Source organism: Crocodylus porosus, unplaced genomic scaffold (genome assembly GCF_001723895.1).
Source record: "Crocodylus porosus isolate Cpor-Errol unplaced genomic scaffold, CroPor_comp1, whole genome shotgun sequence".
Classification (NCBI taxonomy): domain Eukaryota; kingdom Metazoa; phylum Chordata; order Crocodylia; family Crocodylidae; genus Crocodylus; species Crocodylus porosus.
Window position 1 is genome coordinate 1062766 of NW_017728923.1, and position 24537 is coordinate 1087302.

The following is a 24537-nucleotide window of genomic DNA, read 5'->3' on the forward strand; positions in this document are numbered from 1 at the left end:
TCCTGCTCAGGCAGGGGGTCGGACTAGATGATCTACCTAGGTCCCTTCCGACTCTAGCTACTATGAAACTATGAAACTATGAAACTATGTTCTCACAGGAAAATTGGAGGATTGCAGGCTTAACTGCTCAACAGTCAGGTGGGTAGGAAGCTGGCTGCAGGGTAGGACACAGAGATTTCTAATGAACAGATCTGTGTCATCCTGGCGAAAAGTGGCCAGTGGTGTCCCTCAGGGGTCTGTGCTTGGTCCAGTGCTTTTCAACATCTCTATCAATGATTTGGATGTAGGGGTGAAGAGCTCACTGGCCAAGTTCACAGATGACACCAAGTTATGGGGGAGCATGGTCATGCTTGAAAACAGGCAGATCTAGACAGGCTGGCAAGTTGGGCAGATCAGAACCAAATGAAGTTCAACACTGAGAAGTGTAAAGTGCTCCAACTGGGGACAAACAATCCCCAACATACTTACAGGCTCGGTGGCGTCAAACTAACTAGTACCACAATTGAAAGGGACCTAGGGGTAATAATGGACCGTAGTATGAACATGAGCCGTCAGTGCGATGCTGTAGCCAGCAGGGCAAACTTACATCAACCAATGCATCTCAGGCAAAACCAAGGAAGTGATTCTTCCACTTTACTCAGCATTGGTGAGACCACAGCTGGAGTACCGCATCCAGTTTTGGGCGCCACACTTCAGCAGGATGTGGAAAAGCTTGAGAGAGTCCAGAGAAGAGCCACTTGTGTGATCAAAGACTTGCAAGGCAAGCCATACAAGGAAAGGCTGTGGGACTTGGGTCTCTTCAGCCTAAAAAAGAGAAGGCTGACAGGGGACTTGGTAGCAGCTTACCACTATATCAGGGGAATACATCAAGGGCTTGGTGAATAACTGGACACCGTTGGGGAAAACCAGGTGTAATGGCCACAAACTCATGGAAGACCGTTTCAGGCTTAACACTAGGAAACCTTCTTCATAGTTACGGTGTCCAGATTGTGGAATAAGCTCCCTCCAGAGGTGATGTAATCACCTACCCTGGGAATCTTCAAGAGGAGACTAGATGGTCACCTCACTGGGGTCACCTGACCCCAGTTGTCTTTCCTGCCTAGTGCAGAGGAGTTGGACCTGATGGTCTTGTGAGGTCCCTTCCAGCCCCTAAAAAACTATGAATCCAAAAGCAGCAATAGCAAGGGTAACAGCATCAAGATATGACATCTGTTCTTTGTGGTTGTATACATTCCTAGGCATCTACAAGATACTTAGCCAAACTCATCATAAAGAAGAAGATTGGGTTATTTTACACATTATACCTCAAAGAGTCCCAGTGAAAAAAGAGTTCTACTCAGGGGTTCGGGCACCCAGCAAGGGGGGGAAACAGAGTCTGGCAGGAATCTCTCATTTGTCTCACACTGGAGCCTACCAGTTCAACATGTGACTTTAATTCAAAAGACTTACAGATCTGGATCTCCATAAAACCTGAAGTCTCATTTGAAATCCATCACACTCCTGACTCCCTACTTAAGTTTTTGAGATGATTTAAAATTATAATACTATATTCTGTCGTTCATCCCCAGCCTGATTTCCTGAAAAATAACTGCTCCTCACATCATCATTCATGTGAAGTCATTAATTGGACAAGTCATTGTTAAGTATCTGTTCTGTACAGGTTCTTGTGCCACCCTTATCTCTGCAATGTCTGGGCACTTTCTGGATGAGCAATAGTAATGTGGCTAAGATCTGCCACATGTAACCACTTCCTCTTAAGAAACAGAACTATTTGGGGCAGTGGACTGTTGGCCGTAGTAGAGTTTGAAGACAAGATACGAAAGATGTGGAAACCTGTCTCTTGATGAAAATGATGCTAACTTTGTTTTGTCTGTTCATACCTCCCAAGCAGCTTGATCCAAGAAGGCCTGGTTTGTCTGCAACTAATATGTAGGACACCAGGAACACTTGCAGGGAAAAAAATAGCACTGGAGAGTAAGAGAGTCCCCATTGCACTCCCCGATTGCCTTTGTTTGCACCTATTCCAAGACAACAGCTGCTACCAAAGAAGTGTCTGACATCTGCTTTGTGTTGAGTGTAAAAGACTGAGTGAAGTGAAGTGGGGGCAGTGTCTTCTTTCAGTGCTCAGGACATGGGGCTCTGCCTGTCCCACACCTACAGTAGACTCTGCAGAAAGGGGAGTATTAGCTTATGTTTTAAAAGTCAATGTATTCTCAGTTCTCACCGATTTGGACCAGCATTTGTTTGCTCTCTCTTTTTCTGTGACTTCTGTAAAGTTTTAATAGAATAACTTAGCAGTTAGAGAAGAGTAAGGACTGACTCTTATTATTAAATAAGTGCCATGAAGACAAGTACGGGAGGTACCTGTCACAGCACGGGCTAAATAGCCCAACTCCATGATCCTCTCTAAGCCTGCAAGCATGCTCACCTATCACTGCGGTTAATGAATCAAGAACATCTGACCTCTGTCTTGTTTAACCTACCCATCTAAAGCCTTGCTCTCTCAAAGCACTTGGGCACTTGAGCTGAACTTTAAGCACCCTTAAAGTTATTGCGACTGACATGATTAAAACTAAACTCATAGATAAGGTTTGTTGAATCAAGGAATAAATGACTAATTCATTTCATGCTGTATCCTCTTTCTTTGATGTTTTATTGATCTTGAATGTTTTTCAGTCAGCTCTGCCTGCCCTGGCCCTATGTACAACATCATCCCACTCTAGCTGAAGAAACTGCTGAAGCTAGAGGATAATAAAGGTCAGGGGGAGGAGGGGAAGAAAGGAGGAAGTGCCTCAGACTTGTATTAGAAATACTGAGGGAATACCAGTAAACAGACAGTACTTACTGCTGAGGAGATAGCCCTAGGCCAGATGTTTCACTCAGTCTTTTCTGCAGACAAAAGGAGAATGTTTTTGTGAGCATTGCCTTAATGGAGTCTTGAAAGTCCCTGTTTCTCTTCAGGTACCAACACTGGACACCTCTCAGAGTTGCTAATGACTATGGTCTGCCAGATACCACCATGCTGGACATGACAGCACTGCTTGGACATCCTATCTATTACACAGAGATGCAAAAAGCTCCAAGTAATGCCGTGTTCTAGTACAGCATCCTGGATTCCAATAGGAAGTTCAGGTACAAGCAGGAAAAGCAAGAGATCAAACCAAACCTGCCTGTTCAAGCAAAATCTCCCCAGAAGTACAGAGGCACAGCAGTGAAAGCAGAGCATACCTTCTCCTGCAGTTCATGCAGCTGTATCTCCAGTTTTTCTTTGTCCTCTCGCAGCCTATTTAATTCCTGCATTGTGCCTGTCAGCAGTTCTGTGTCTGTGATGATGAAATGGAACTCAGGGGGGCCAGGATCTAGCTCACAGCTGCCAAGAGACTGGATCTGCTCACGCTGCATCCTAAACAAACCAGCAGAATAGTCACTGGCACATCACCTGATGGACACCAGTAAGTAACAACATCTAGTAATAACAGTGATGGTGGGGTAACAGCTCCATAAATTACTGTCCACAGATATCTACACACTCAGTGCCAGTGAAGGTATGCATAGGCAAAGCAAGGCAGCACCATGCAGAAATGCCTCAAGGCTAACTCTATGCACAACAGCTCTGGACTCAAAAACCACGTCCTCAGTAGAGCTTACTAGCTTGCAGACAGCACTGTGCTAACAGGACTTTTGATTTCACAGCTAACACAGACACCCCGAGGAGCCACCCCAACCACTGCCCAGGACTGGTCCAACAGCACTCATAATAGTCGTTGCAGTTGTTCTGCTGGAAGCTAGTACTAGAGTTATAGATCCACAACAGCCAGTGGACCTCAGCTACTCCCTTCAGCACCATCACTAGGGCTGGCAAAGCCCACAGAGTGTGGCTAGGGGTGTTAGAAGGAAGGAACATGTAGCATAAGTTAACATTGTATTATATAGCACCCTCTGGTTGCAGAACCCCAAGAAGTTTAGAAAGTATAGCAAGTCTTTAGCTGAAATTTCACCTATGAAGACACCAAGGCACAAAAATGCAAAGGCCTACAATTTTCTGCAGTGTCTGCATTTTAGATGCACCGCTGGAGACATCTCACTCAAGAGTGCTAAGCGACAGGGCACAGGCAGATATAAGCCCTGGGTGGATATGAAATATGTTACCCAGCTGCATGATTCTATAGCAAAACTGCTCCAACCTGTTTCACTTAGGGACGGGGGTTAGGCTGATGTAGTTAGTTAACTTGTATCACTACATGATTGTTTCAGGGGACTTCAGCCACAGCAAAACAGCTAAGGCATGCTTTTGAGCAGCAGCTCCCTTCCCTTTGTAAAGTAGAAAAAGGTACCCAAAGAGAAACCAGTCTCTAGCCTCCAAACTCTCTAATCTAACCACTAGTCCCTAGCTGTTTGGTGCGCTTGTTACAACAAAGGTAGAGAGCACAGGCTATTCTGCCCAGTATTCTCTTACCAGGGTGCGTTTGAGTAAGGACAGCCTTGAAAGACTACAAGAAGCACCCTTTTGCACCTAGCTCTGCCTACCTGTAAGCAATCAAGAGGTGTTCATGCTTCTTGACCAAGTTCTGCATGCGCTTTTTGTACCCACGGGCAGCTCCAGCCAGCTGCTCCTCCCGGGATTTATAGGAGGCCCGAATGTCCTTGAGCATGCTGTCCACAAAGTGCTTCATATGGGTATAATCAGCTGGTGCTTTGCCAGGCCCCTTGGAAGCCTTTGATTTGCTATCCACATATTCCTTTAAACACACAGAGAAAAAATACAGGACAAAGAGATTGATGAGACACCAGACAGTGACTCCCAAGGATATATAACTGATGTGTTAGGATAGCCACATTTTCTTCTGCATGGAGGCACATAGAAGAATTCATATCTCCATATTTACCATATAGCATTTATAGCCATGTTAAGTGCAGTGTACACAGACTGGGCTCCATTATGTCCTTCTGAGACAAAGAAGTTATTGTCTCTTCTTTAGAGACAGAAAAACAGAGGCAAGGAGACATTAAATGATTTGCCTGTGGAAACACACCGAGCCAGAAATAGATCTCAGTGCTTCTGGCTTCTAGTCCTGTGCTCACTCCATCAGGCTACACTGTTATTGCCTCTTTTTTTATTAAACCAAACTACTCATACTGGCAAAGCATTCCTTTGATTATTTTCCTGATCCATCCCCATTTTGTATTCTCTGTATTGACCACCTCTTTGCACCAGTAGCTCAGTTGGCAAAGGCTCTCAGTTACTACCTGTAATTAAGCCAGGATAGGTTTCTTCCAAACTATTGATTATCTTCCTTAATGAGCTCTTCCATTGAACGTAACCAGAATTCAATGCAGGTCCTACACCCTGGAACCACACCTGACAGTTCTGAGTCTTCAGTAATCCTCTGAAGACCTACTGACATGACATGTCTACATGCCTCTGTAGATCTGCTGAATGTATTCCTAAAGTACTCTCCAGCCATTCACATGACAAGATTCTGCGGTACAGCAGAAGATGTGCAAGGGTCATGGATGATGAAACACGTCAATGTTTCTTCTTGAAAGAATAAACAGAAAATTTAAATCACCAGAGACAATACAGTCTCTACACTGAGTCCCTAATGGTCTGGCCTGCTGAGACTGGCTTCTAGGGCACTGGGATTGGCAGCCAATCAGAAAGTATTCACAATACATACAAAACCCCAACACAATTACTAATGAACACCAGTTAGACCACACTGGGGGCATGGTTAGGCCACCACAAACCTAGAGAAGAGAGCATTCTCAGTACCCGCTACAACCAACAGACCCAGAGTAATTCAGATGCAACAACACATTCCACCACCCAGTAGTTCAGAGAGAGAAAGGAAAGGGAAAGAGTAAAGGATGCCTGCACAACGGGGCTCCTCACCGCTAAGTCCTTGATGTACTGAGTGAGACGGGAACGATACTCCTCATTCAGCTCTTTCAGTTGCAGCTGCAGTCGGGAATTCTCTGCTTCCACCTCCTGAAGCTGACCCTGAGAGGTGAGCAGAACCTATAGCACAGGAAGAAGATGATTATCAGTGGGGAATGGCACTTCCTGCCAACTGGCTGAGCTTCTATGAGTAGTGCACTCACCAGGAAAAGGAAGGAGAGTACTCTCCCATAGTCAACACAATCGAACATAGCTACTGTGAACAGCCGGCAGAAAGGGAAAGAAGATTCTGCTGTCACCCAAAGACACCCCAGGAAATGCTTACTGCATGTTGGTGCCGCAAGGCAGGCCTCAGGTTCCTGGATAATGACCCATACTTTCATGCAGGGGACTTGCTTGGGTGGTATGGGCTACACCTCTCTCCTAAAGGCAAGTGTGTCTTCTCTTCCAGGTTGGCTGATCTTGTGCGGCGCGCTTTAAACTAGCTTCGCCAGGGGATGGGGCCAGAGGAGGACTTCAGGACACTTCCCAACCAAGACAGGTGACATACACAAGGAGTACCCAGGTAAGCAGCAGGGGTCCAGATAGTCCTGAGAATCGGGGGGTGGCATATGCACCAATTCAAGGCCTTAAATGCCTCTACACCAATGCTCACAGTATGGGGAATAAGCAGAAGGAACTCACCCTCCGGATAGCTAGTTCAAACCCGGACATAGTAGAGCTCACAGAAACCTGGTGGGATTCATCCCATGATTAGGTGGTCAGCATTAGGGGCTATATGCTATACAGATGGGATAGAACAGGGAGGAAAGAGGTGTGTGTGGTGCTCTACGTCAAAGAGCAATACACATCCTCAACCAGGATGATGGGGTCAGAGGAGGGGCAGGCTGAAGTGTTCTGGGTCAGGATACAGGGGGGTCATAGGGAAAGGGACTTAACAGTGGGGGTCTACTACAAACCTCCCAACCAAGAGGAAGAGCTGGACCACAAATTCTTGGGTCAGCTTGCGAAGCTACTTAAGGCAAGGGATATAGTTGTCGTGGGTGTTCTAAATTACCCAGACATCTGCTGGAAGCAGTCAGCCAGGTCCAACCACTCACGGAGGTTCCTGGCTGAGATACAGGGCCTCCACTTAACCCAGGAAGTGCACAGTCCTACCAGGGGGAATGTCCTGTTGGACCTGGTCCTGGCCACAGGCGATGACCTGGTGAGAGGACTCCAGGTCCTTGATCACCTGGGTGATGGCGATCATTGCTTGCTGGGATTCACCATCCAGCGCAGGGTGTCAAGGGCCTGCAGCAAGGCAGTAGTAGCCTTAAACTTTAAGAGGGCCAACTTCAATGAGCTGAGGAGATTGGTAGAAGAGGCACTGCTATCCTACAGAACTGGGTGCTCAAGATGAGTGGTCGTTCCTTAAGGAGACAATACTCAGAGCCCAAGAGGTGACAATCCCAACAAGAAGCAAAGGGGGCAAAAGTGCCCAAAAGCCCCCCCTGGCTCACCAAGGGCATTTGGGAATGCCCGATTGCCAAAAAGGAGGCGTACACCCAGTGGAAGGGAGGGGCTATCACCAAAGAGGAGTATACCTCCACCGCTCAGGTCTGTAGGGGGGCTGTTAGGAAAGCTAAGGCAGATAGGGAACTAGGGCTAGCATCAAGGATAACAAAAAGTCCTTTTTTAAATACATAGGCAGAATAAAGGAGACCCCGGGTAATGTGGGGCCCCTGCAGGATATGCTTGGTAATCTGGTGGTTGCACCAAAGGAGAAAGCAGACCTCTTTAACAATTTCTTCGCCTCTGTTGTCTTGTGCAGGGACCGGGACTCCCCTACCGAGATTCAGGATGGACTCGGGAGAAACTCTGCCAAGCCTAGGGTCAGGAAGGACCAGGTTAGAGAACTTCTGGAGGGGCTGGATGTGTTCAAATCAGCAGGTCCAGATACTCTCCACCCCAGGGTGTTGAGGGAATTGGCAGGGGTTATTGTGGGGCCTCTGGCATGGCTTTATGAACACTTGTGGTGCTCTGGCCAGGTGCCGGACAACTGGAAGAGGGCCAATGTGGTCCACATGTTCAAAAAGGGGAGGAGGGAGGACCCAGGCCTGTTAGTCTTACTTCGGTCCTGGGGAAGCTCTTTGAGAAGATTATCAAGGAGCACATCTGTGATGGGCCAGCAGTGGGGATGATGCTCAAGGGCAACTAGCATGGTTTCATTAGGGGCAGGTCCTGTCAGACCAACCTGATTGCATTCTAGAGTCAGGTCACAAAATCATTGGACACAGGTGTCACAGTGGATGTAGTCTTTCTAGACTTCAGGAAGGCCTTTGACACTGTCTCCCACCCCATTCTCATTAAAAAGCTAGGTGACAGTGGCATTGATGCCCACACAGTCAGATGGATAGCTAATTGGCTGAGGGGTTGTACTTAGAGAGTGGTGGTGGACGGGTCATTTTCGACTTGGGGGAAAGTGGGCAGTGGAGTCCCCCAGGGCTTGGTCCTTGGGCCCGCACTGTTCAATTTCTTTATTAGCTACTTGGACGACAGGGTAAAGAGCAGCCTGTTTAAATTCACATACGACACCAAGATTTCGGGTGAGGTGGGCACGCTAGAAGGGAAGGACAGATTACAGCAGGACCTGGACAGGTTACAGGGGTGGGCAAATGAAACTAGGATAGGATTCAATACTGACAAGTGCAAGGTGCTGCACTTGGGCAGTAGGAACCAGCAGCATACCTGTAGGCTGGGGAACTCCCTTCTCAAAAACATGGTGGCAGAAAGAGATCTTGGAGTCATTACTGACTCCAAGATGAACACAGGCCAACAACGTGAGAACACAGTCAGTAGGGCTAACCATACCCTGTCATGCATCCACAGATGACCAATAAGGTGATCCTTCCCTTCTATGTGACACTGATCAGGCCACAGCTGGAGTACTGCGTCCAGTTCTGGCTGCCGCACTTCAGAATGGATGTGGACAGCATTGAGAGGGTCCAAAGGAGGGCTACTCACATGATTTGGGGACAGCAGGGCAGACCCTATGAGGAGAGGCAATGGGACCTTAACCTGTTCAGCCTTCGCAAGAGAAGGCTGATGGGGGACCTGGTGGCCATCTATAAACTTACTAAGGGGGGACCAGCAGGGTTTGGGAGAGACCTTGTTCCCCCGAGAGCCTCCCAGACTAAGAAGGAATAACGCCCGTAAGTTGCTAGAGAGTAGGTTTAAACTAGACATTAGAAGACACTACTTCACAGTCAGGGTGGCTAGGATCTGGAACCAACTTCCAAGGGAAGTGGTGATGGCTCCTACCCCGGGGGTCTTTAAGAGGAGGCTCGACGTTTTTACCTGGCTGGGTTCATTTGAGCCCAGTTTTCTCTCCTGCCCAGGGCAGGGGGTCAGACTAGAAGATCTACAAGGTCCCTTCCGACCCTACATCTATGAATCTATGTTCCACTGCTTGTTCCCCCAAGAGAATCTCTACCCTTTGAGCATTTCACGAGTACTCCCCCTCTGGTGATCTCATAAGCAGTAGTGAATGGAACCTTGCAAGGCCCCTGTGAAGGACGCGTTACTATTGTCTCCATTTTACAAGCAAGGGTACTGATTGAAGTAGAGGTGCCGAGTATATGGAGCCCAAGGGCCCTGGGCTTCCTCAGGAAGAGGGCTGTCACCTGAAATGCATAAAACTTTCCACATGTCCATCATTTTAGGAAAAATAAAAGTGGGTGCCTATGGACTAACACACAGAGCTGTCCAGAGAAGAGGGGGTAGACTGATATCGGGTATTCATACCACATGGCCCCTAATACTGAAATTACTAAATCTTCTCAGGTCCAGGTACTAGGCAGAATCATTTATCCAGGGAAGCATTGTTTCTGGCTACCAAGAGGCAGGAGCACAAGATTGACCCAACGATGGTGGATCACCTGACACTGGTATGCAGCATATTGTTGACATACAAAATGGCTGAATCCAGGAACTTTTTCAAACAGGGACCTTGCTATGGGAAACAGGAGTTGGGATTCATCAACTGCACCCCGCTCCAAACTGCATGTATTGACAAGGCTTTGTGGAGGAAAGGCTTTACAGACAACAGCCTCATTCATCTCAATACTAGTCCCAGCTAATGACACTTAGGGCATGGTGTTGTACAACTGAAGGAGATGCTGACATCCTAGGATGGGAATTAGGGGTTAGAAGCAATGCTGCTCTTACCGCTGACTGCTCTGCCAGTTTGTGCTGGGTGTTGCGAATTGCTTTCTTGGCCTCCTGCAGCTCCTTCCCCATTGCAATCCTGCATGTAAAAAGTAAAGTCTATGATAGTTTTAAATCTAGTGTTGCCTTTCACTAATGGCTGCTCCATGGGCCCAGAATACAAACTGTGCCATTTGGTGTAGGGTAAGTGGTACTTGAGGAGGTGAGGAATCAATAGTATCGATCAAAGCCAAAGTACAGGCCTGAGTCGTGCAAGGCTCCTACTCCATACCTCCCTACAATTTGGCCATCATGTCCCATTGAACCTAGTGTCTCAATGCAAGTCTCTTCTAGCAGCAACTGGAAGCCACAGTCCACAAGATGCTAGGCTGAGACTACCAAAATCAGGGGACTTATAACCAACAACAAATTTCATCCGATGATACTATGACTTAAAGAGTCTCTGCCTCACCCTTTCACAACCTCTCTCAGAACATTAACCAAACTCCTGCCATCTCTACCTGTTGAGAAGGAAAAGAATAACTATGTGGTTAGTTAAGGCAGAGGATTCCAGGCACCTGGATTTAATTTCTGGCTTTGCCACAGATTCATTATGTGACCCTGAAACAGTCACTTAGGCTGTGATCTTCAAAGAAGCCTAAATCCCATTGGCTTTCAAGAGAATCTCCAAAGCCCCTTTGAAAATCCCACCTTTTATTTCTGGGACTCACTTCTCCATCAGTCAAAAGAAGAGAAATATTCATTTCTTATTCTGCCAAATGAAGGATAAGCTCATTCATGCTTATGAGGTTTAGATACCCCAGAAAAGAGGCCAGCACCTGGAGAGAGAGCAGTAACTAGCTAGAGGCATGTCACACTCACACTCTGTCTTCCAACTTCTGCTGCTGCGAGTCATATGTTTTCTTCATCTTTTCAATTTCAGCTTTTATGTGATCCTGGTTTCCAAGCAACTGCAAGGCATGAATGAATGGAAAGATGAAGTAGCCTGAAAATAGAACAGCTGAATTACAGGCATAGCTCACTGAAAAGAAGAAAAAAAAATTACTGGGTTCCTGCTGGCTTGGAGGCTGACTGGAAGAAAATATGCTAACCATGATTCCCTTTTCCTCAGTGGGAAATGAAGGAAAAGGGAAGACTTAATGACTGCAACCAATACACTACAAGACACCTGATACAACAGGAAGTGGATTTCAAATCCAGTCTGCTTGAGTAAGTGTTGGTGCCACAAAGTTTAATGAGTATCATCACACTAAATGCTGACTGAGGTGAGATGTGGGCAAGAAGATTACAGCATCACAAGAAAAGCTGTGGGGGCTGAGGTCCTGGTCTGGAGTGTGTGAACTATGAAGCAAATGAAGCTAGAAATTTCTCCAGCCCAGCACCCTGAGTCTTCTTTATCACTAGCATTTCTACAATCTTGGCAGCCAAGGACTGAGTGTTAACAATGCTTTAACCAGCCAGAAAGGTTACTACTGAGCAACTTGTGGCCTTCAGCCAAATACACTACAGACCTAAGCAAGCACAAGCTGTGTTGACTTTTCTTTTTTTCCCCGTGGGAATATTACCTGAATTGATTTTGCCATTCTTCCAGCCTACAGGAAAAGCAAATGGGACAGAAGATCAAACCCAAGTCTCCTGCACAGTAGTGCAGAGCACTATCCACTTGGCTACCCACCTTTGAAAGAAAGCAAAGATACCGCCTTTAAAACTCTTAATTCTATTTGCTCAATAGATGCCTGCCTGAACCTCTGTCTACAACACTGCAGGCACGTAAAGATCCTCTTTCAAAGAGGAGGAAAACTGGTATTGGGCAGCAGGTAGGATTAGCCACAGGACGTAAAGCATCACAGGACAAAGAACAGCCATGCACTACAGTGAATACTCACGTTTCTCTCCAGCTTTCGACGTTCATATTCAGAGGCAACTACATCTTCTGGCTGATTTCAATGAAACACAAGATAGACCACTGATTAATGACCCTCTGGGTTGTTCCCCAGTTTTTCATGGGAAAGCCAGGGGATCAGGCTAGCAATGAGAGCAGACAACTCCATACCTTCACTTTACGGGCAGAGAGGTGATGGACCATTGCACGTACTCTCTCCAGCTCAGCAGAGGTTTTGTGGGCTGTGGCTGGGCTCGAGGAGTAGTTATTCTGTGGCTGGGGAAGGTTGTTCCTGGCACTGGCCAGGTTCAACAGCTCTAGGCTCAGCGTCTCATTCTTAGCAACCTATCAAATGCAAGAAGAAAGGAACAATTTTGTTTAAGCTTTAATCTTTCCAGCTTTGGGTGTGAATTATTAAGCATGTTCACACAGTACTTTATGTACAGCAGCTTGAACTTGACTCTCTTTAGACAGCAGGATTTTTTCCCCTCTCCTATCTCAATGGACTGGTGAAATTTAGTTCTCTTGAAAATGCAGGACAGGTACCAGCACTTGGACCAGCCAGAGACAGTAGAGGGATTGCTACATAATTTTAACCCTGCAAGCACAGCTCTGCCAATATACCTCAGTCCTGCCCTGCAGGACAAGTTCCAAACTCCCCACACAGCTTTGTCAGTGTATCTCAACCCTGTCTTGCAGCCCCATCTGCTACTGCAGCGATAACATTTTCCTGAACAGAAACTTCTAGTCACCTCACAACGGGGCAGTTTGCAAGATTTAAGAAGGGACAGATATCCCCTAGGAACCAGGCCAATACCACCCAACTCGTTTCATTTTTGTTCTTTATCAAGGTCGATTCAGGTAGATTAACCCACAGCACCACTTAGCCACTGAGATTCAACAGAGTGCTGGTGTGTGAAGTAACACATTTCTCAAAGATAAAGCATATCTTTGCAAGACCAGCTCAGTTACAGGTGATCTGGAACGAATACAAAGGGAATTCACATCTCAAGGGAAGCTTTCAGAGGAGATAACACGACTTTGATGGGATTTATGACTAGGGACAAGCTTGAGTACTTGTTATCACTGCACTGTGAATCCTGGAGAATGTGTCTCTGTGGTAACTTTAGTCATCCATTTAGATAATGGGTGAGATCAAAAGATAACACAGGGTGGGCTTAGGCAGCAACTGGAGGAGAAAAGAGAGAACAACAAAGAGAGATACAGCTGACAGGAACTGCCAAGGACAGGCTTCTTGTTCTCTGATTCAAATGATCTATCCACATCTCTGTCCATTCTGACAATCTGAGCCAAAGAGCTGCAGGAGTACAGAGACCCTGCTTGACTTGGCCAGTAAGAGAAAGAGACAGGAGCAGCACTGCATGGGGCTGTTTCAGAGAGGCTGCATCAATCTACCCTATTCTGAGTCAACCTTATAGCACTCTCATGTGGATCAACAGAAGGCCCTCCCTGCCTCCCTTAAGCAGCAGTCCTGACCACCCTTGGGGTGAATGGTCCCATTTGGTACCTGTCATCCAGATCCGTATATAAAAAAGGGCTGAAGGGAAGGGGAAGTTGAGTGCAGGTCACAGAGTAACAGACTTGAAAGGGCAGGATTTAAATGAGTTTGGAAACAGCCACAAAGTAAATGACTGACTGACTTCCTAAGGGGAAGAATTTCCTTAAAAAGAGTCCTCTGACTGAAAAGACAAACCCAGCTGATCTCCCTGGCCTTGGTTGGATATGGAACAATTTATGAATTAAAAAAAAGACTGTACATTTTACTATTCAAAGGCTTGCACCATTATTTTATAGGTGACCAGGAATGAGCTCACAGATCTGTTTTTGGGCCACATAGCCTTGAAAACATGTTGGCAAGGTCACAAGGAGAGCTGGTAACTGAAAATGTGTAAAAGGTTCATTGTCCCCTGAGAAGAGTACCTTGGGCTCCTTTTGCAGTTTCCTTTGGGAAAATCTTTGCTAAGAAAATTGCAAGCAAAAGGCACACACTGTGACTACGCTCAGTCTGTTAACTCAAAATCTCCTTTGCTAAAGGCAGCGATGTCCCATGGTTGGAGCTGGCAACAAGGCTCCCAGAGACCAGAGATGAAATTCTGGCTCCACTGACTACAACAAAGCTAAGATTTCACCCTGCCAGGTTTCCAATACTGGCTTTGCCACCAAGTAGCTGCGTGACTGGGCAATTCATAAAATGGTTGAGCTTCCCCATCCACAAAGCAAGAACACCAGCATTTATCTAACTTTCTAAAGAGCTTTTAGATTGCTCAATGAACGATACAAACTATTAGAGTTGATGCCAGTTAGCTGCAACCTGGGTACCATGATCCTACGTTGATCCTAAGTGTCTGTTGTCGTTACCTGGAGCATTGACTGAATTGTGGAAAGGAAGGTGCTCTCAGGGGAAATGTTGTTTATAAGCTGTTGCTTATGCAAACAGGAATTGACTAATTGTTTTATTATTAAAATAGCAATTAAATCACATATTGCTTAAAAATGTTCATCAGCTCTGGGACAAGGACAATTAAGAAAACAGTTCAAAGAAAAATCCCTTTCCATTTATTCAGCTCTTTTACTTTGTACATTTGACAATGCTTCCTGCCTTGCCTGCTTTGCTAGACTGGGGACAGTCACATGTCCTAACCTGTGGATCAAACACAGTAATATCACTCTTAGATATTGCTCTGTGCAGAGCTCGCATCCCTGCTCTTCCTTAGGCTGTACTGAACAACGTTTACCAGGAACAAAACAGCTGAAGAGGGAGCATGCAGGAAGATTCATGGAGAACGGTGTGTGTAGAGGGCCTTAGTGCTCTTTGTCCCAAAAGACCTTTTAAATATCACCAGAAAAGTCCTTGGTAATAGTTTTTAAGGATTGTTTTAAAATTATTTTATTAAAAATTTGATTTTATTTTAACTGGTCAGTTTGCAAAACTTCGGGTCGACGATCTCCCTTTAAGATCATTCCCACCATCAGAAGAAATGTAGAGAGAGAAGCCAGATCAGTTTGTATGTAGCCTCTGAAAAATCATACAAACAAAGGGAAATGAAGCATGCTTTAAATGGAGCAGGAGCTGTGACGGGGCATTCAGAGTAGATGTAGATCAGAAACTGGAAAGGCAGCAGTAATAGCAAGCACTTATTCTGGTGAAACCTTAGCAGAGTTGGCTCACCTCCTTTTCATGCTCTTTGCCCAGGGCCAGATAATTGCTTTTCAGAATGATGTACTCATCAGCCAGTTCCTTGCGATTGGTCTCCATAGCCAGCAGGCGCTCCTGTAGGGCATCATGTTCCCCAGTGACCTTCTCATCATGGAACTCCAACTCCAGAATATGGTTCTCCAGGGTCAGAATCTGCATTGCATGGGAAGCATAACTAGACAGCACCATGGAAAGTGAGCCTGGCTAGCTAAACAGGTTCTTAGCCATGGCTGGGCACAAGAGACATTGGGGGTGAGTTTCAGGGCACATGCAAGTGATAGAGATTAACAACTCCAGCCAGAGCCAGGGAAAAATTGTTTTTTTATCTTTAGTCATAAAAAGAAAAAAGATACCTTACATGTAGCTATGGTGTCAGCATAACTGGCAGAGGAAGAGTATGATAAGCAACAGAAATGGGCTATAAGAAGTAGCACGTACCAGATTTTTCAGTTCAAAGTTCTCTGCCTCATACTGCTCCCTCATTTTGTTGGTCTCAATCTGGAGATCAATGAGGTCCTTGGAAATCTAGGCAAGAGAGAAATGAGATTGTAATGTAATCTTGGTTGCATAAATCTGCAGTAGGAAATGTCAGTTTCCTTACAGTAATCCTGAAATGATGGGCTCCAAAACATAAGGGAGACACAAGTGATACTGAGGGGAAAAATCTCAAAAATTATGTTTAAAATGAGAGATTTAGCTTTGGTAGGTAGCATCCTTGTGACTGCTTGACTCCCCCGCTACTCTGAAAAGTAGTCTACACAGTACAGCCTTATTGTAACCAAATCCCATGGGACACAGAGAAAAAGTTCATTAAAATGGTATAAGAAGATTACTCAATTTGCTTAACACAATAATGAAGTGGATTCCTGTTGCTGAGATAGTTAAAAGCAGAGAAACTCTTATAAATAGGGTTTGTTATAATGACAGTATGCTGTGTTCACACCAGTTTGCCAACATAGTGCCAGACAGCAAAAAAGAAGCTGTCATACCCCAGCTTCCAACCTGTGGACCAAATCCTGTAGTATTTATTCAGTCCTCACTCAGGTAAGAGACCCACAGGATTTTGCTAAAAGAAAACAGGTCAGCCTGCTGTAATGATCTGGAAGCTCAGCTAAAGGCCAAGGACTGCTATGGAGGCCACTGTTACTGGTCATACCAGTATTTGGAAGATAAGTTCTGAAATTGGCAAAATATACTATTTCAACATTAGACAACAAAGAAACACGCACAGCCCACAGCCAGATATGCCCCTTTTGATCTCAGCCCCAGTTTGTGACGGAGGCATTGACTATAAGTACATACCAAGGCTGAGCTGGTTCTTACAGTTAAGCATGAAAGTGTTCAGGCCCTGATATATATTGACTGAGAAGTATGGAGAAGTCAGGACTGAATTCCCAAAGACGAAGAGTATAAAGGTTACGCGATACCCGTTTAGAGAGGTCTCAGCCTCCTCCAAAAGGAAGAGGTCTGGAATACTGGCTACAGAGATGTCACTTTTAGTCTCTCTCAGCCAAGGTACTTTAAGGAACATAGAGCACAGGCTGTCAGGAATGCACATGTGTGTGTGCTCATAAGGAAATAACCATGGGATTCTACATACCACTACTTCAGGCTCCAGAGTTCAAGTCTCTCCAGCTCCCATGGGGTCTGCATTACCTTAAGTTTCTCCTCTTCATTGAAAACCAGTCTGCATGACAAATCTGTTTTGGAACCTGCCAGCTTCCCCATCTTTTCCTGCAGTTCTCCAAGCTTTGCATACAGTCTCTCGTTCCTATCCTGCAGTTGCACCTGGGAACAAAAATCAGCTCCAGCAACTGACTAGAATAAGCACAGACAAGGCCTTCTCCCTCCTGTTCTATTCACAATACTGCAGAAATACGGGAACTGGCAGAAGGGAAGAAGGTACTGCTCACATGACAAAAAACACAGTGCATACAGTGGCTTTAATAGGGTGCAAAATGGGATTGCCTGTCACCTCTAGCATACTCTGATTAAGATTTCCTATCTAAAACACTTGGGTCAGTATCCAGGGATGGGATCAACAACTTCCATACTTACGTTTTCATGAGTGAGGTGCTGAACCTCCTCCCGAAGAGCACTTATGCTTTCCCTCTCCACACTTCTAGGATCCATGTGTTCATAGGGTCGGTGTTTGAGAGACAGAAGCTTTGCACGGTACTGAGTAAGGAAGGACTGAGGAACAAAGAATCAGAATGGGAGACCTTTGCCGCAGACGTCTGCATCCACTGACAGCTTTCTCCCATATGCAACACAGACAGGGTTGCTATCAACTCAGGTTGCTAGAGGGTGTGGTGTTCACCTTGCTTAAGGTGGAACAAGTGTCTGCACTTGCTCAAAGGGGAAAACACTTGCAAAAGGGAAAGCGAGCAGTAATGCATCTAGTCTGCTGTCCCATTTCTGGCAATGGCATATATTGGACATTTAACAAGGCTCTTGAAAGGAGTTTCTTACATGAATGGTGCTAAACATCTCACTGCTATCTTTATTATAACTTTTTCATGATCCTCCTATTTGATGATTATTAAAATTATTAAATGTCCTTTGCCAGATCAATTTAACCCTTCTGTTCCTGGGCAGGAGACTACAACCAGAAACACTATCTATAGGTATTCAGATACAATGCGACCCCCACATTTCAATTTCAAGTAAGAGGTTTTCACTGAGGTTTCATTCAGTGACAGATCACAGAAGCATTCCATATCTGAAACTTAAAAGCCCAGGATAAATTTTGTTAGAGGAGAAAGAATTCCTTACATCTTTTCTAAACAGGTTACCCTGTAATGAAGTATCTAGTAGAATTCAAAACAGGTTACCCTGTAATGAAGTATCTTTAAACTGGAAAAATAAGAGTCATCTTAAAACAAACCCACACACCCCCTGGGACTGCAGAATACCACTTCATCTGCTGACCTGACCCTTTCTGGCTCTTGGGCACATGCAAATGAGACTTGTATTACCCTCAAAGAAATTAAGCAGGTTTTTTTGATGTGAAGATAGAAATAAGGATTTTTACACATTCCAAAGGTACCATTCTCCTTCTACCCCACTAAAATGGAAAGAACACTGCTGAGACTTGAATGCTATTCCATCACTTACCATTAGGAGATGAGATACAGCTTTGCAAGTAAGAGTCTCTAGACTTAAGCCAGAAATAAATTTTGCCAAGTAAAGAAGATCAGCTGTGCTGGGATGTGTTCTAGCAGAGTTGATTCATTTCACTGGGCAAAATACACATTGCTCACTGTTCTACAAGATCAATGGATGGGACAACAGGTGATGCATTCCCCACTTACAGAGCTAAGCAAGGTTATTTGAGTAGATGTGATATATTTTATTAGACCAACTAAGTAATTGGATAACATTTTCTTGGCAAGCTTTCGGGCGCAGTCACCCTTCTTCAGTCATGGGGAGTCTCTGCTGTTCTGAGGCTGCAAGAAATGAAAGAAGCTAAAAGTGTGGCAGGACATCCAGAGCGACTGGAGAACACAGGACACTCCATGATGATCCCTCTCTCCTGTCATAAACCTAAGATGTCTGCTACAATAAAGTGGCATGAATTGATACCCCCATGTTTTGGTCACAAATTTTGGGTATTTGTGATGTGACAAGACGTTGGGATATCTTTTCACTTGGTCTTTGTGCCATTATAAAAATAAGAAAGGCAACTTCAATGTTCCCAAGCCCCACTGGTCAGAGACTTCTAAGACTGAATAACACTGAAAAAGGCTGAGATCAGGGTTGGGTTTATCTTTATTTCTCCATTTGCTAAGTTCAGCAAACACTAAATATTGTCATCTCAAACCACAGGCAAGCTCAAATGTTCAACTGTGATTTTAACTGAACTAATATAAAACTTGCTGGGTAAGGACAGATTTGCATATTCTGGCAAGTCCTAAAGTCAGGGACTGACAAAATATGGCCCACAGACAAGATCCAGCCCTCCAGGCCATTCTATCAGGCCCACAGGGCCCCTCCAAAAAACAATTATTACCAGCCTGTGGCTAGCTCTCTGAAAGACAGTGGAAGGATGGGCTTTCAGAGGTTGCATGCCATTGGACCAGGCTGGCTCTGTGCCTCTGCCTCTGTGGGTCTCTCAGCACTCCAACAAGGAAAGGTAGCAAAAGGGCTAGCAAGCCCTCTTGGCTTAATAGGGATATCATGGTCCTCTTGAAAAAGGAAAAAAGAGGCATACACACAATGAAAGCTTGGGACAGTCCTCAAGGAGAACTATACAACAGCAGTCTGCACATGTACGGAAAAGATTAGGAAAGCTAAGGTAGCAACTGAATTTAAGTTAGCAATGGGATCAAGGATAATAAGAAATCTTTCTTTAGGTATGTAGGGAACAGAAGGAAAACAAATGGAAGTGTGGGGTCTCTGCTTAACACTTCAGGACAGCTGGTAACTGACACTCAGGAAAAAACTGAACTCCTGAATGCCCATTTCGCTTTTGTATTTCACCGGACCAAGGGGGAAAACATGCTAGATAAAGGGGGCATGGTAGGAATGACCACCTTCCTACGGTGACAGAGACGTGTAGTATGGAGCCCACACTCACATACAAACCACACCCCCACCCACACATACTCTCACACCCACCCACAACCCCCACACTCATACCCAAACTCCCCGCAAGCTCCACGCCCACCCACACTCCCTCTACACACCTTCAAAAACCACACACACACCCCATTTCCCACCCCCGCAACCACACCTCACCCCCCCACAATATACAAGTGTAAGACTTTATTTTGAGTTATTATGCAATCATCTCTATATATACTATGCAAAAGCACATAAATCAAGACAAAAACATTTTTTAAAATAAAATTAAAATATGTTATAGTAGATGTTTGATTTTTAGTAAGTTTTGGGGTTTTTTTCCAGTTCCAAGATAGCAAATCCCCCTCCCAAAAGGTGTATTTCTGGTGGCAAAGGTCAGGGGTTAAGGGGTGGGACTTCCGGTCTCAAGATGGAGATCAGGGGGTGGGGTAGCTGTCAAGCAGCAGGTCTACCCTTGCAGCCCTGGACAGCTCATCAGAAGTCATTAAGCGACCCTCCAGCTGAAATAATTGCCCACCCTTGCCTTAAGTCAACCTCAGTTTTAATCTGCATTAGCCACCCAGAGAACATTATGCTTTGAATGCTGGTAGTAGAGTTTAAACCCAGCCCTACTGAAAGTTTTGATTCCTCTCAGAAAAGGCAACAAGAAGGCCAAATGAAACCATACCATACCTCCATACAATAGCTTTTTACAACAGGGAAGTTCTCGACTTGTGAGAGAGCTATGCACATTTTCAGCATGGTGGCTAGATGCTAGGAATCCAGAGAGGAAAACACACAACAACTAACTCTGGTCTTGCTGTTTCCACCCAGGGCTTCTTCCAGCAATTGAGTCAATCTGGAATCACTGTGAGGAAATTAAAATAAAACTATCATTGGAATCTATTTTCTACCACTCCTGAAATGAACTAGAAGTTCTTTCCATAGTGCCACATGACAAGAAACTCTTTCATCTCCCGTTTTCAGACTGTGAGCATTCATTTCACTTATGAAAACCAGGTAAAGTTTTTCCCTGTGTCTTGGGGAAGATGCAGGGAACAGACATCACCAGACAACAGAACATAAGAAATCCTTCATTTCACTGCTTCCAGCATGGGTGTGTGGTAAAAGAGTATCACACAACCTGGATAGTGACCAGGGCTAGGATTTTCAAAGAAAAGACTAAGGGACTGAGGTATCTAAATCCCACTGATATTCAAAAGGACCTTGTTATCAAACAGAGCTAGTCAGGAATTTTTTGCATAAAAAGTTTCTCTATTGAAAACACTGATTTCTTGAAACCAAAACTTTCAGCAAATAAGGATTGGTTTTGACTAACATCCCAATTTGAAAACATATGGAAGATAAGTTTTGGAACGGGAAGATAAGTTTTGGAATTGGCAAAATAGCTTATTTCAGCACTGTCTATTTTAAATAAAGTGTCTTGGGTTCAAAACAAAATTTTGTTTAGAAATCTAACTATAACAACAAATGGATCAAAATGTTTCTATGCTAGCAAAATTAAATTTGTTAACTAATCGGAAGAGATTTAGAGGGAAGGGGAGAATAGGTATGATGTGGCGAGCTCTACATTACTGGACATTTTTGAGATTTGCATTTTTGGTTTGATTCAGAAGTGGAAAACATTTCCACCTTGGAAAACTATACCCCACGCAGCTTTACTGCCTAACTCCCTTAAGTTCCTTTAAAAATGCCATCTTAATAAATAAACAGTCAGTTTGCCTACTCCTTAGGATTTGTGTTCATCCAATTTTGGAAACCGAATCTCCTTTATCCCATGTTAATTAAGTACACCAGAGCACATATGTTACCCCATGTCCTACTCATAGCCCAGCAGCATGGCCCTGAGTCAGTCTCACTGAGACAGCTGCATGCAATAGGTACTACACATCCCTTGCACTATCCATGCCTTGCCTATCTGACCTTCCATAGGTATAACTAAGATTGCACTCAGTTCCCAAACAACACCAGGGCAGACAAATGGTTACTATGACAACATTCACCTGTAATTGATAACTTGATCCGGATACGAGGAGCCTGCCAGCTCATTCACAACCTGGTCGAATGCCAGCATAGATTTGTTCAGCAAAGGTTTTTCTCTTACACCCCCAGCCAACAGGTTCTCCATAAGGTTCTCTGCACCAGGGAGATCCACAGTTTTCAGCCAGGACCTAATGGGTGGGGCTCATTAGGAAGATGCTGCAAGAGACACAGGAACAGTCAGTCAGAACCCAAGACAACTAGTAGTGCCAGGACTGTTGAGTCTCTAGAGTCAGGCAGATTGCTATCAAGAGTTGAATCACTTGAGTCTCCTACAAGGAGTTTTGAGGAAAACAACTAAAAGGGAGGCTTGATAGATGGAGGAAATGAAAAAGCATGAAGCTTTCAAATAGATGTGTCTCACATCCGTTACTTAAGCAGCTGGGTCTAACCACCACCAGAGATGAGACACTGGATTAGATGGATCATTAGTCTGATTCATCACCAGGGATCCTGGTTTTCTCCGATTTAAGCACTTCCCCAACTTTTGGTTAAGAAAAAGTAACCCCAACTCTAAATCTCTCTCCAGAAAAATGTGGATTTGGGGTTACTTTCAGTATTTTCAGTTTTCTTTTAACTGAAAATTGGGGATTTTTTAAAATCAGAGAAAACCAGGATCCCTGTTCACTACAGAAACTTTGTCTACTCCTGGCATTTCTTTCGTTAACACTTAGCAATGGTAAGCTAAATGCTCCTGCACATATTATAGGGGACAAAAGAAATAAACATAAGAAACAAAACATTTAGAAACACATACAAACAACTCAGTACTGACACACTAGGCAACAACTCACCACCTGCAGGTTGAAATGAGTGATGCTGCTAGAATAATTTGAAGTTTGTCCATAGTCACTCACAGCCCCAGTTCTGCGTACCCAGCCCTGGCGGAACACTGTGGTGGCTTCTGCTGCTGAGGACATACTCACCAGGGACAGCCCCTAAGAAATGAAAGAGTGTGCCTAGCTGACAGCTGGGCTTTGAGGCCTGAGAACAGAGAGGGATAGAATCATAACCCTCATGTCCTGTGTATCACATCTGACCAAATTATGTAGCAAGATCCTCAGTAACATAGAGTTCTTCTCTCCCCATGCTGCCCTCACTCCCGCCCAGCCCAGGACATGACAGCCTGTCTGCTGGTTTTTGTATATGTTTGTTTACATGTAATGATTGCTCTTCCCTCCTGGGCAGGGACACACAGACCATAAATTCAGAAGACAACCAAATTCTTCAGTCCAGCACCCCATGAAACACCTCACCGGACCTTAAGACCTGCCTCTAGCACTAACATCTACCATCACTTATTACATTAAGCAAGTCCATTAGCAACAAGGTTTCCAGTAACTTGATACATTACTTTCTGATGCTTAAGTATCGCTCCATTTATCCTAAACCCAAACCCATGCTTTAGGGATAACCTCCATCTCTCTAGTAAGCTGTATACCAGGAGTGGGCAACTATTCGGGTCACACACAGAGTTTTGGTGAGTTGTCACAGCCTGCCCTCCCCCACTCCCCTGAGCAACAGCTCACCAAAACTCCCTAACCGGCTCTGCTCTCAGCTGGGCAACTGGTATGGGGCTGCCGTCAGGTGGAGAGCAGCATCCAGGAGCAGGACAGGCAGAGAGGGCCAGGGCTGGGAATGCAGGGTGGCGACAGCATGGGGCCAGGGCCCAGGCCACAGCTGTGATCCACTGCCAACACACCCCTGTGGCAGGCACCAGTTCTGTGGGAAGGGGCATGCAGGGAGCAAATAGCAGCTCTGCCCCAGGCACCAGCCCTTCCCCGTCACTATCCCATCATCCCAGAGTATCCTTGGAGACTGGGCAGGACCTGCACAGGCAGGACACAGACATGTGGACAGGATAAGGCCATGGGTGGGCAGGGAGCTGCATCCAGGGCCAGGCCTGGTATCTTGAGGTGATGACAGCGTGGGGCCAGGGCCTGAGACAGAGCCATGGTCTGCTCCCTACACACACCTGCTCACAACTACTGCAGGGCTGTGTGACCAGCAGATCGCAGCTCTGCTCTGGCCCCAGCCCTGTGCTATCACCATCCTGTGATCCCAGCCTTGCCCACCGTCTTGCTCCCAAACACCACTCCCAGTCCTCCTGTGGCTCCATTCCATCTGCCCAACCGTACACCCTGTCCATGCGGTACCCACCCCAGCAGTGGGTGCAGGGCAGATGGGCCAGGGTGGCAGATGGGCTAGAGTGCCTGTGCCATGGGGCCAGGTCCGGCAGTGGCCAGAAGAAGTCACTGCTGCAGGGGCACCTGGGCATCAAGCCCAGCCGCTGCATTACCACTGCCCCACTGCATGCCTGGGGGAGCAGGACCAGTCACATGTACCATGTCCCAGGCTGCCCCTCATGCTTGGGCTGAGTGGGACCAAGGGATCTGCCTCAGGCTGGACAAAATCTTTCAGTGGACAAAATTTGCCCCACAGCCATATTGTGCCCAATCCTGCTGTATACATTGGTGTAAATTTATATCAGGATCTGGATTTAAATTTCATAGCTCAGGCTCATGTGTCATTCATCAAACCCCAGATAACACAGCAGAGATAGCAAATAATAAAGGACAGTTTGCATTTTTGATCTCTAAAGTCTTTCCTTTCCCTTCAGGGGAATGGAAATAATACAGGATCCAACAGAACTCTGGCCAAGTTCCAGGGGATGAGAAGGAGTAACCTTCCCCAAACTTTCTTCTT

General features: G+C 45.5%; 1 protein-coding gene across 1 annotated transcript in view; it reads right to left on the reverse strand.

Moving 5' to 3' along the window:
- The window catches only part of CCDC78 (coiled-coil domain containing 78), a 34914-nt gene that overhangs the window by 7038 nt on the left and 3339 nt on the right, over nt 1-24537 (reverse strand). Inside the window, 16 exon segments of the mRNA XM_019539868.1 lie at nt 2846-2889; nt 3229-3403; nt 4528-4739; nt 5894-6019; nt 10109-10187; nt 10970-11058; nt 11995-12045; nt 12162-12335; nt 15181-15360; nt 15646-15732; nt 16864-16995; nt 17266-17400; nt 20464-20638; nt 21795-21972; nt 21975-21990; nt 22626-22769. Of these exon segments, the coding sequence (XP_019395413.1) occupies nt 2846-2889; nt 3229-3403; nt 4528-4739; nt 5894-6019; nt 10109-10187; nt 10970-11058; nt 11995-12045; nt 12162-12335; nt 15181-15360; nt 15646-15732; nt 16864-16995; nt 17266-17400; nt 20464-20638; nt 21795-21972; nt 21975-21990; nt 22626-22769 (1997 nt within the window).